This window comes from Acanthisitta chloris, unplaced genomic scaffold, assembly GCF_000695815.1.
Source record: "Acanthisitta chloris isolate BGI_N310 unplaced genomic scaffold, ASM69581v1 scaffold26991, whole genome shotgun sequence".
Classification (NCBI taxonomy): Eukaryota; Metazoa; Chordata; class Aves; order Passeriformes; family Acanthisittidae; genus Acanthisitta; species Acanthisitta chloris.
Window position 1 is genome coordinate 49273 of NW_008655841.1, and position 10342 is coordinate 59614.

At 39.3% G+C, this 10342-nt stretch overlaps 1 protein-coding gene across 2 annotated transcripts in view; it reads left to right on the forward strand.

Annotated features, from left to right (window-relative positions):
- Positions 1–10049, forward strand: part of TGFB2 (transforming growth factor, beta 2) — a 59210-nt gene extending 49161 nt beyond the window's left edge. For both annotated transcript variants that reach the window (XM_009084090.1, XM_009084089.1), the window contains 5 exons: positions 4822–4954; positions 5073–5183; positions 6846–7020; positions 7600–7753; positions 9621–10049. In XM_009084090.1, coding sequence (XP_009082338.1) covers positions 4822–4954; positions 5073–5183; positions 6846–7020; positions 7600–7753; positions 9621–9779 — 732 coding nt within the window. In that variant the 3' untranslated portion in view covers positions 9780–10049. The remainder of the gene's footprint in view (positions 1–4821; positions 4955–5072; positions 5184–6845; positions 7021–7599; positions 7754–9620) is intronic.
- Positions 10050–10342: the final 293 nt, after the last annotated feature.

Below are 10342 nucleotides of genomic sequence, written 5' to 3' on the forward strand. Positions count from 1 at the left end.
GCTTTGTTTGTTATCATGAATTATATTGTGTTCTCAGTGTACTTTACAGTTTATAAAATACAGACTATGATAATCCTTGTCCTTATTTTTATACTCAGAACTGTGTGATAGTTACTTGAGGGTAGAAACATGAATGCCTATAAATAAACAGTTTCATCCTCCATTATTTTAATGAAGATTTCAGCTACTTGATACATTAATTTTTAAAAAATAACTCAGTTAATGCTCTCCCAGTTGATATGAAAAATAAGCATATCAGATGTCAGAAGTAATTTAGAAATCAGTATTTTCTGGAAACTCACTCGTCATTCTTCTGAAATCAGTTTGTGACAAAACTAAAAGTTTTCAATGCTGAATGCTCTGGTCATGATGATTTGGGATATGCTTTCAAGATAACATCACGGGTCAGCCTCTTCTAATGGATGAGGAGCACAGACAAATCCCTGCCAGCAGAGCAGAGGGTCTCCCCCTGAAGACTGAGCAGAACACCTTTGGAAAACCAATGAAAAGTAGATCTCAACAGGATGTGTATTATACCAGAAATCTGGCAGGCTTGATGAGGGTGGCATGTGAGTGCTGTCATCACCAGGATTCCTGTCTGGGCTTCCTAAACATATGTAGCTGTACAAACAAGAGCAATGCTTTGTTGGCATCTGGCTTCTTCATGAGCCATTTCCTGCAATTAGCTGCATTGTTTGTAAATTCATGTGTCTGTGTCACCTTGATCTGCTGGCAGTAGCTGCCTATATGTGAAAACTAGAGACCCTACATGGGTATTTGTAAGATAATTTTTTCCCCAGGTGTTTCCAAGAAGGCTCAGAATTGAAAAATATTATGAGGGAAAGGTGAGCAGTGGCCGTAGAAGAAGATAGCTAGAAGGCAGAGCTTAAGTGTACAAGACACTTGGTCCAGAGGTTAACAAGCATTTGGACTATTTGTTTTCCTGTGAAATGGAGGAATCATGTACAAAAAGAGGGTAGAAAAAACCAAATTGCTATTAGAATTTAGAATGAAAATTACACTGCATACTGGGCTGGAAGTCTGCTGGATAATGTTTTGGTAACATTTCTACATATTCAGCTCATCCCCACATAGTATGACATATGCATATGTTCCCTGCATAATCCTTTATTATAAAAGGCAGCATTGCATTATCACTGTTGAAAGTGAGATCAAATAGACATATTTACCTGGAAGAACATCCCCATGTTCAGAACCTGGTGTTTGAGTTTGTTGATTTTCACTCAGGTGTGTGTGAAGGTGTGCATGCTCACACCTGCACTCACACAGTTGTTGTGCATCATCAGCTGCTTTTGCATGCAGGCGTTTCAATGTGTCCCTCCTGACTGAGGGAGGTGAGGTTGCATATGTGGAAATTCTGTCTCCTGCTCATGCAGATGATGGAGTCTGTGTCTCTGCATGCAGTTGGTGATGCACAGTACTCCTCACACCTGAAAACCCTAGCGTTCCATATCATGACCTATAATCATACCAAACTCTTTCTGCCTCTTTGAGAGGGAGTGTTTGGGTGAAGTGCCAGAAGGAAATGAGAAGGATTAAAGGGGAAGATTAACTCAGTTGTCTTTCTATTCTGTGGGGCTTTTTTCCCCCTTGTCTTCTGTCAATATTTTTAGTGCACTGAAAACAGCACAAAGGCTTTCATTTAGCTCCTGCAGATACAAGCTCTGCAGCTACATTTGTGATAACAGTGTTTGATGTGGTTGCAGTGGGCTAAGCATAAAGGTGAGGTGGTGTTTATAGGTAAGGCAAAGCAGTGTTTATAGGTAGAGGTAATATCTCTTCTAAGACCTATCAGTAGTAGAAGTTTGTGCACTTAGAAAAAGTAGACAAGCTTTCAAGCACAAAAGCTGCAAGGCACAGAAAAGGATTTTATTCTTTTTTGAAATGAAACTAGTAGGAAGAAAGCATTGGAAATGCTAAAAGAGAAGTTTTCCATGAGGGTATAAGCTTGAGGGTGTATTGGAAGAAAAAGGTGTGTTGCTGATGGGGAAGGTAAGATCAGAAATGTAGAGCAAAGTAGAAAGAAACAAACCAAAGGGGGGAAAAGGCAGAGAGAACCTAAAATGTTTATTTCATGTAATAATTTCTGGGAGACTCATTTGAATAACATATTGTAGCTGTAAAAATTTCTGCAAGATTTCCTGCAAAGGGGGTATTTACCACCATGTAGAGTGCAATCACTTCAGTGTGAATAGAAACATGAAGTGTAGGAAAAGAAGTGAAGAGTTCTTAATCAGATTATTTTGTAGGAGGAAATAGACTCCAAGGATCCAGCCTATCCTCCATTAGCTTTCCACACTTGCAACAGTGTGAGAGAGAAAGAAGGAAAAAGTGGAAATGGTGAGGCTAGAAGTTCATTCTTGCTTGTTGTTAAGATCATCATCACCCTAAGACTATAAAGATCTCCATAAGACTATAAAAATCTCCAGGAGAAGGAGATTGGAGCTAATTTCTCTAAGTATGACGCTCATCATACTTAACCGCTAGGGCCTGTTTAACCCATGGTGTCAATTGTGGAAATTATCCCATACTTAGTTTGTGCCTTTCTAGCTCATTCTTCATAATTTTCTTCCTGAACATGCAGCATAAACAACATGGAGAGAAACTTCACTTTCAGATATCATAGATAACATCGTATGGATAATATCCAGCTCTTGCAATCCTCAGTATCCATGCTGTCACGCAGTGCCCTACAGTTCTGAAACCTGCAAACACTTTTCTTGTTATTCAGTTCATCAGTGAGGATGGATGATCCCTGCACCACTGGATACGTGCAGTGATGATTTCTTGTACTTTTACAAATGCCTTTCATGGCAGGTACACACTGCCAACCCTTGAATTTGTCTTTTGGTAGCAACTGGGGTAAAGACTGGGGTGAATAAATTTTACTTTTGATACCAAGGCATAGATGAGTCTTCAGAATATGTCTAAGACCAATTATAGTTAACATCAGGAAATTGCTTTTGGCACATTACTTACTTTTAGATCCTTACATCACTGCCAAAACAGAGGTATGCAGTTTCTGGAGCCTTTGGAAAGATATGACTGTGCAGAAAGGAAGAGAAATGAGCCAAGTTGTTGTGTCCCATTTGCCTCACACCCCCACCCCGCTCCAACACATCTTTGCAGAATGACAGCTGCATTACATCCTCAGAAACACTTGACCTGATAAAGACCAAAGGGAAGGCAAAGTTATATTTGTACTTCTCTGGGACTTTCCCAGCATTGATTACTGATTCTCTCATCCCTCTGGCACTTCTGAGCAATGGTAGCCCCCTTGTTGCTGCCAGACTCTCTGTAAACAGTTGTTCAGACACTTTGTTTGAAGGTTGCCTCACAGAAAGGAGTCCCAATGTTCACTGTTTGAGTGTCCTTTGTTTCTACTGGAGAACTCTGTATTGCCTACTAGGGGCACTTAGTAATCTTCTGGACTTGAACCAACATTTTCTCATGACTTTTTGCTAAGTGTGTTGATCAGAAAGAAGGCAAAGAGCTTGTCATGTTGCTGTTCTTTTCATAAGACAAATGTTATTGTAGGAGCTGTGCTGTTGGCCTTTGAGACAGGTCCAGCACTGTCTTGAAACAAATAGGGAGACTCTGCATGCTGGATAGAATCTGGCCTTTTCTAGCCTGCTTTTCTGTTTAATTATGAAAAGCCTAATTTTATCACGATGACATAGCTTCACACCTCTTCTGAAATATTTTTCTTTACATGTATCATGCAGTTTCACCATGGATTTATTGCAGCAGCGTTTGCTAGATGTCAGGTTGTTCTAGGCTGAGAAAATAGGAGGAAACAATGAGATATTGTCAGTTACTTGTTTGGAGACGGACTTGGATAGTTAAAGAGAGGAAAAACCCGAAACAATATATGAAGTCGCACAGCTGGTATGCCAAAAGTTACAAAGTGATGTTATCATGGGGTGTCTTGATTGGAGTTGACTGAATGTTGCATGGCATTCCAGCTCTCTGCATCACAAAACTATCAACATAGTAATTACCAGAAAAGCAGAAACCTGTCAGCAGCCAAAAGTCCAATTGTTTTCATCCCAGAGTAAGGGTAGATAATAGTAGGCTATGCTCATATGTGACAGGGCACTCGCTGAGTTGTTTGGATAGGAGGAAGACTGTGGGCAGTTGAAATTCTAGGCATGCAGGGCCTGGGTTTCTTTTGTGCAGGTATTTTTTATTGCATGCTCAGTAGCAAGCTTTCCTGAAACTTTTGACACAAATACAAATACAGTTGGCATCAAAGTTGGGATGGAAGCAGCATCACTTGTGCAAATCCATGCCTGGCCATATGTTTAATGTATGATTAGTACCTGGAATCAGAGGGAAGGCTTGAAGCATGAATAAGGCAATACCACACAGATTAGTTATGGGTGAGCAATATAATATCTTCAGTATACAGAGTACATTGTACAGGCTGTACTTTAGCATCTGATATTATGCTCTAGCCAGTGTAAGTATTACTGAAGATAGTAAAATAGCTTCTTCTGATGTTTACTATGATCCTGCGTTACAGGACTAGTTTTCAGGGCAGTCTTTATGTGTGATTTCTCTCAAAAAAAAAAAAGTGATGGTGTGTTTTGCTTGGGAGCATAAGCCAATGTGTATTTTTTATATCACTTCTTCTCCTTACACACCCTAAGAAAATTCTTTCTGACAATGTGCATGACTGTACATCTGCTGCATAGAGGTTTGAGTTGTAATCTTCTGCTGTTTAATGTTTGTGGGCCATTTTAATAGCAACCAGGTAAATGTTAACCTGTAGGCAATCTTATTTGTTGTTTCTTGCAGGTTTTAAAATCTAAAGAATTATCATCACCAGGACAGCGTTACATTGACAGCAAAGTAGTTAAAACAAGAGCTGAAGGAGAATGGTTGTCTTTTGATGTCACTGAGGCTGTACATGAGTGGCTCCATCACAGAGGTGACAACAAGTTCTCTTTGCCTTCACTCCTACCCCAACTGCTCCTCCATTAACTCAGCAGTATTCCAGAGTCATTCCACGTGTAAAAAACAATTCCACTCACTTTTATGTTTTGCAGACAGGAACCTTGGATTTAAAATAAGCTTACATTGTCCGTGCTGTACCTTCGTGCCTTCCAATAATTATATCATCCCAAATAAAAGCGAGGAGCTTGAAGCAAGATTTGCAGGTAATGAAAGGAAAAAAGAACTTTTTAAAATGTTGTGGTACTTGCTAAGTAAGGAGGGAAACAAAAAGCTGTTACTGTCCCCTAAATGGCATTCAGCTGATTGAAAACTTGCTCATTTGAGAATCATGATTCTCAGCTGGAAGGAAATTGTATTAAAGGCACAAGGGTAAAACTATATCAGCTGAAGAATTCTAAAGTCAGATGGCATCAAAATACATCAGATGGATGTATTTTGTGCATGTAGCTTTGACGTCCTTAAGTGTCTGTGTGACATGCTGGATATACATACAATTTTGGATGTAGGGAAGGCTTGTACAGTAGACCATCCACGATTGGATAGTAATGAGAAAACATGCTGAATATTTTCAAAATAAACCCTTTGCTATCCGTCCTAGTACTGTGATGAATCAGACTTAGTAGAAAAGATTGGATTGAGTGGGCATTAAAAAGTAAAAAACAGTGTGTAGTGAGAGTTATGGATATATGTGTTTTGCAGCCATTAAACTTTCAGTTTCAAAGAGGGAAATTATATTTAATCAACCGTGCTGTAGTTGTCATCTACCAGTACATATGAAGCTATGTCTGTATTAGAATCAATTCTAACCTAAATTGTGTTTATACAGTTCTCATTTATTGAAAGTATATCATGATTTGCTTCATTTAGTTTCCAAGGATTTGGCTATGTTCATTGTAAAGTATTACATTTTTCTAATCATTGTTTCACTGCATTGAAATTCTTTCTGTAAGTAAACACATGTACTGTATATATGATTAAAGCCGTTGTGTGTATTTTAAAAATTGTTAGTATAATGTTTGGTCACTCTAATTGCAAATGTTACAAAAAGAAAAGTATCTTTTCCTGTTTAGATAGTGTTATCTGGTTCAGGAGGTTGATTTTCAAAAGGATCTTAGAAACAGGCATACTGTGACTCCTAGGAAAGGCCAATACCTTGAGTCTCTTGCCTGTGCTATTGCCGTGAAAAGAAACTAGTAAGGCAGTTTGTGCTAAAAGAGAAAATACGAAGTGTGAGGTCATGAGCTGCCACTTCTAGAAGAAATACATCGATCAATGTCTTTGCCATGCCCATACAAAAGAAGGGACTAGAAAAACCAATTTTCTGGGGAAAATTAGCAGATTTAAATAAACTGGCAATGGGAGACAGAGAATTTACAGGTATTAGAAAGGAGTGAATGTGATGAAGAAAACTAATGAGATAGAAGTAAGCAGTGGAAAATGAAGGTGAAGTATCCAGAGCAGCTTTAATGGTGTTAAGAGGTTTTAAGAGCTAAATAACTGTTAAAAGTTGGGAATACTGCCCTAAGTGGAGTGACAAAAGAATCACTGCTTTGAGCATTTGGAACTAAGCAATGCAGATGCAGTGACTAAAATTATCTTTTCTTTACTCATTTCAACAGTTCTGGTAAATGTGCTGAAATGCCATTAAACAGCAGTGGACATGGGAGAGCTGGTACAATAGATAATATGAGAACTGTGACTAAATTAGGGATCTTGGGTTGAAATTTACCCCCACTTCCTCAGTAAACATGCTCAGCTGATACCATCATGGCCCAGTTTCTGAGAGAATTTTTATAAGAGATGGTTTATTTAATTTGTGAAGAAAAAGCAACACAATGTTTATCACCAAAATGTATTTTTTGAAGGTATTGATGACTACACATATTCCAGTGGTGATGTGAAAGCTTTAAAGTCCAATAGGAAAAAATACAGTGGGAAGACCCCACATCTTCTGCTAATGTTATTACCCTCCTACAGACTTGAGTCGCAACAGCCCAGTCGGCGGAAGAAGCGTGCTCTAGATGCTGCCTATTGTTTTAGGTAACTATGCATCCAGATTCAATATACTTACATAATAGTACCAGCCTGTGAGGTGTAATACAGTTACCTACCATGTTTCTTTACAGTTGGCATTTATGCAGGACGCAGACCCTCATTCGTAGACCCATGGGGTCTGTGTGCAGTAGGTGTCTGCCCAGTGGTCTCCAATCCCACAGAGATAGGGGCAGGTGAGGGAGGTTGTGACCTTGGACAACAGAAGCTGAATTCCATCTGGGATGATTCCCAGATGCATTAGCCCCATAATTACAGCCAAATTATCGCCTCCACTGTGCTTACCTACTCAGAGAGTCAGTCCCCTTCACAGGACCTGGAGAAAAACACTTGACTAGTCTTCCAGGGAAACAATTAGCTTTGTCTGTATAAGCAAGTCCTGCCATGTCTAGGCATCTGATTTCAGTTACAGTATAAGATACTATTGATTTGATTTGGTTGTGAATTTTTGAAACTCAGACTTGCCTGCCTGTAAAGCATCATTCAGGAGGCAAGCAACTGGATTGTTTTTATTCCCTATGTTGTCTTCATTATGACTGATATGTTTGTCTGTCTTTTATTTCCCAGGAATGTGCAAGATAATTGCTGTCTGCGTCCACTTTATATTGACTTCAAGAGGGATCTTGGCTGGAAATGGATTCATGAACCTAAAGGTTATCATGCTAATTTCTGTGCAGGAGCCTGCCCATATTTATGGAGCTCAGATACTCAGCACAGCAGAGTAAGTAATTATTTTACTAATTTTCAGCTTCTGTTTTGTAACTGCAGGGTGAACTATGTTTCTGGGACTGACATAAGCACGAATGCCCAAAGCTAGTCTCAATAAGTAAGGATTATGAAATGGGTCCTATAGAGGAACTTGCTCGTGGCCTCAAGCTAGTGTTGGAACCATAGGAATGTATTGGCCCAGAGATATTTTCCAAATGTTCTCATCGACATAACATGTGAATGGATTGATTTTTATTTTTTTTCGAGTATGAGCTTGGTGTAGCTTTGGAAGGCAGCCTGAGAAGGTACCTTTCATTATAGAGTATGAATGGGAGGTGGCACAATGAGTTTGGTCAACAAAGGCACTGAGGGAGACAGTATCGGAGTAGCAAAAGGACTGAGTTGTACCATCTGGTATCACCTACTTTTATGATCTGCCATTTAATCTTTTTCATTGTTACTGGTAGGCTACCATGCTGAATTTCAAGAAACTGTACTGATAAGACATGCTTCTTTTACTTTAAAAGGTGTATTGTGTCTTGTACTTTGAAAATTTACATGTGAAGGAGGAACCTTGTGTCTGGGATGTTGAAGAACCAAACAATAGTTGTCTGAGATGGTACTTTTAATTTTAGGGATTAGATGTGGTATTTTAGTCAGCTACCTTAGGATGAGTAGTGTTCTGCTATGAAGTGCTTATTTCTCTCAACTGTCAGTAAGGATGTCTAGACAGTAAATGCAAGAGGCAGACATTTGCATCAAAATTGTCGTAAAGTAAGAATTTCAGCCTGAAGTTCGTATTACGAATGATGTCTTGCCTTTTTCAAGCCTCCCTTAAAATACCAGATCAATGTCAGTCATCAGAGAGAATTCCCCACATCCAAGGGACAGCTTGTGTTCATTTTGGTCAGTAAAACCATGATAGAAAGTTCTTCCTGAACTTACAGACCCCTTTGTAGCTGTCACTGGCTGTGACATTCTACTATTAGCAATTTCAGCAGGCAGAGGTATAAATAAGGTAAGTATGTTTTCGTGCTGGTGTGGAGTAGTAGTGTACACATTTTGGAGCAGCACTTGTTTTTAAAGGAAAGAGGAAGAATAACTGTCATGGTCACAAATATGTGCTTTGGATAGTTGCCCAAGGAGTCCGAAGTTGCTTAATAAAGTAGTTAGTGTTGCTGTCCTGAACAGATCTTCTGTCTCTCTAAGCTGCAAATGTTGTGTTGAAGTTCTAGGAAAAGGTCACTTGGTGTTTGGCTAAGACATTAATGGCATCCTCAGAAATACCTATGCATCATCAGCGGCTAACACTACATACTTCCCTTGCAGAGAGCCATGCATACAAATCAAATGTGACATAGGTGATAACTTCACCGCAGCTGGTTCTCAACAGGAGGAACTTCGGCTTGAGCCCTGGTGCTTGCAGGGTGGCATTAATGGACTAAATTAACGTAGCCAGAGGGTAAATCAGAGGAATGCATATCCTCTGAAGGGCTTTCTTCTCCCTTTGGTGCACTTGTAAAGCCAAAATCCTGTGAACAGCAAATGGCAATCTGAAGAAACAGATAAAAACATTTTCATTTCTTCTTTCTGTATCAATGCAGTGTGTGTGTTGGCTCAAAAGGCTGCACTTTCAAGGCAGGCTTCAGGCATGTACCTGCTTTGAGATTTAAGACCGTATGGACAAAACCTTAGGAAATTCGGGCATATTGTGACACCAAATTGAAGTGGAGAAGCATATAAAGTATTAAAATCCAGGAACCTTCATACTGCTTTCAGTGGGCATTCTCTCAGGTGCTGTGGGGGGAAGTGATGCAGGAAGTAATTTGCTCATTAGAGGTAGCTGTCTTAATCTGTCTTTCTTTCATTTTTCCTTCTAGGTGCTCAGCTTGTATAACACCATAAATCCAGAAGCTTCTGCCTCTCCATGCTGTGTGTCCCAGGATTTGGAACCCCTCACCATCCTCTACTACATTGGCAAAACACCCAAAATCGAACAGCTGTCCAACATGATTGTAAAGTCTTGCAAGTGCAGCTAAAGGATACCCCTGAATCAGCATGATGTGTGTGAATTAAGAAAAATAACCAAGGAAAAGAAGAAAGAGAGAGCAAGAAGGAAAGAAAGAAAGAAAAATAAAAACCCAGGTTCATCAGTGTTAAAAAAAAAAAGAAAAAAAGCGGTACTAGTCTGAACTGTTTGAAAGTTTGTTTGATTTTTTTAAAACTGGCATCTGAAGCAAAACATTGAAGGCTTTTTTCCTACATTTCACCTACACATAGTGTGAGATAGACAAGAAGCAAAGTTAAAGAAAAAAGAAACCTTTTAAAAAATAAACACTGGAAGAAATTTGTTAGTGTTACCATGTGAAAGGAAAAAACCAGGAAAATCCCATGAAGTGGAGTTGCTGTATCTGTCCCGTGCCTTACTTGATCTCTCTGTATTGTTATGCAATAGGCATCCTACCCATTCCTCTTAGTTGTAGAGTTAACAGTGCATTATTTATTTGTGTGTAAAAACTATCAAATGAACATTTCTGTATCGCCATTGGAAAAAAAGAAAACCAGCCAATGTGGACAAAGTGGAGACCAAATAAGCTGCCAG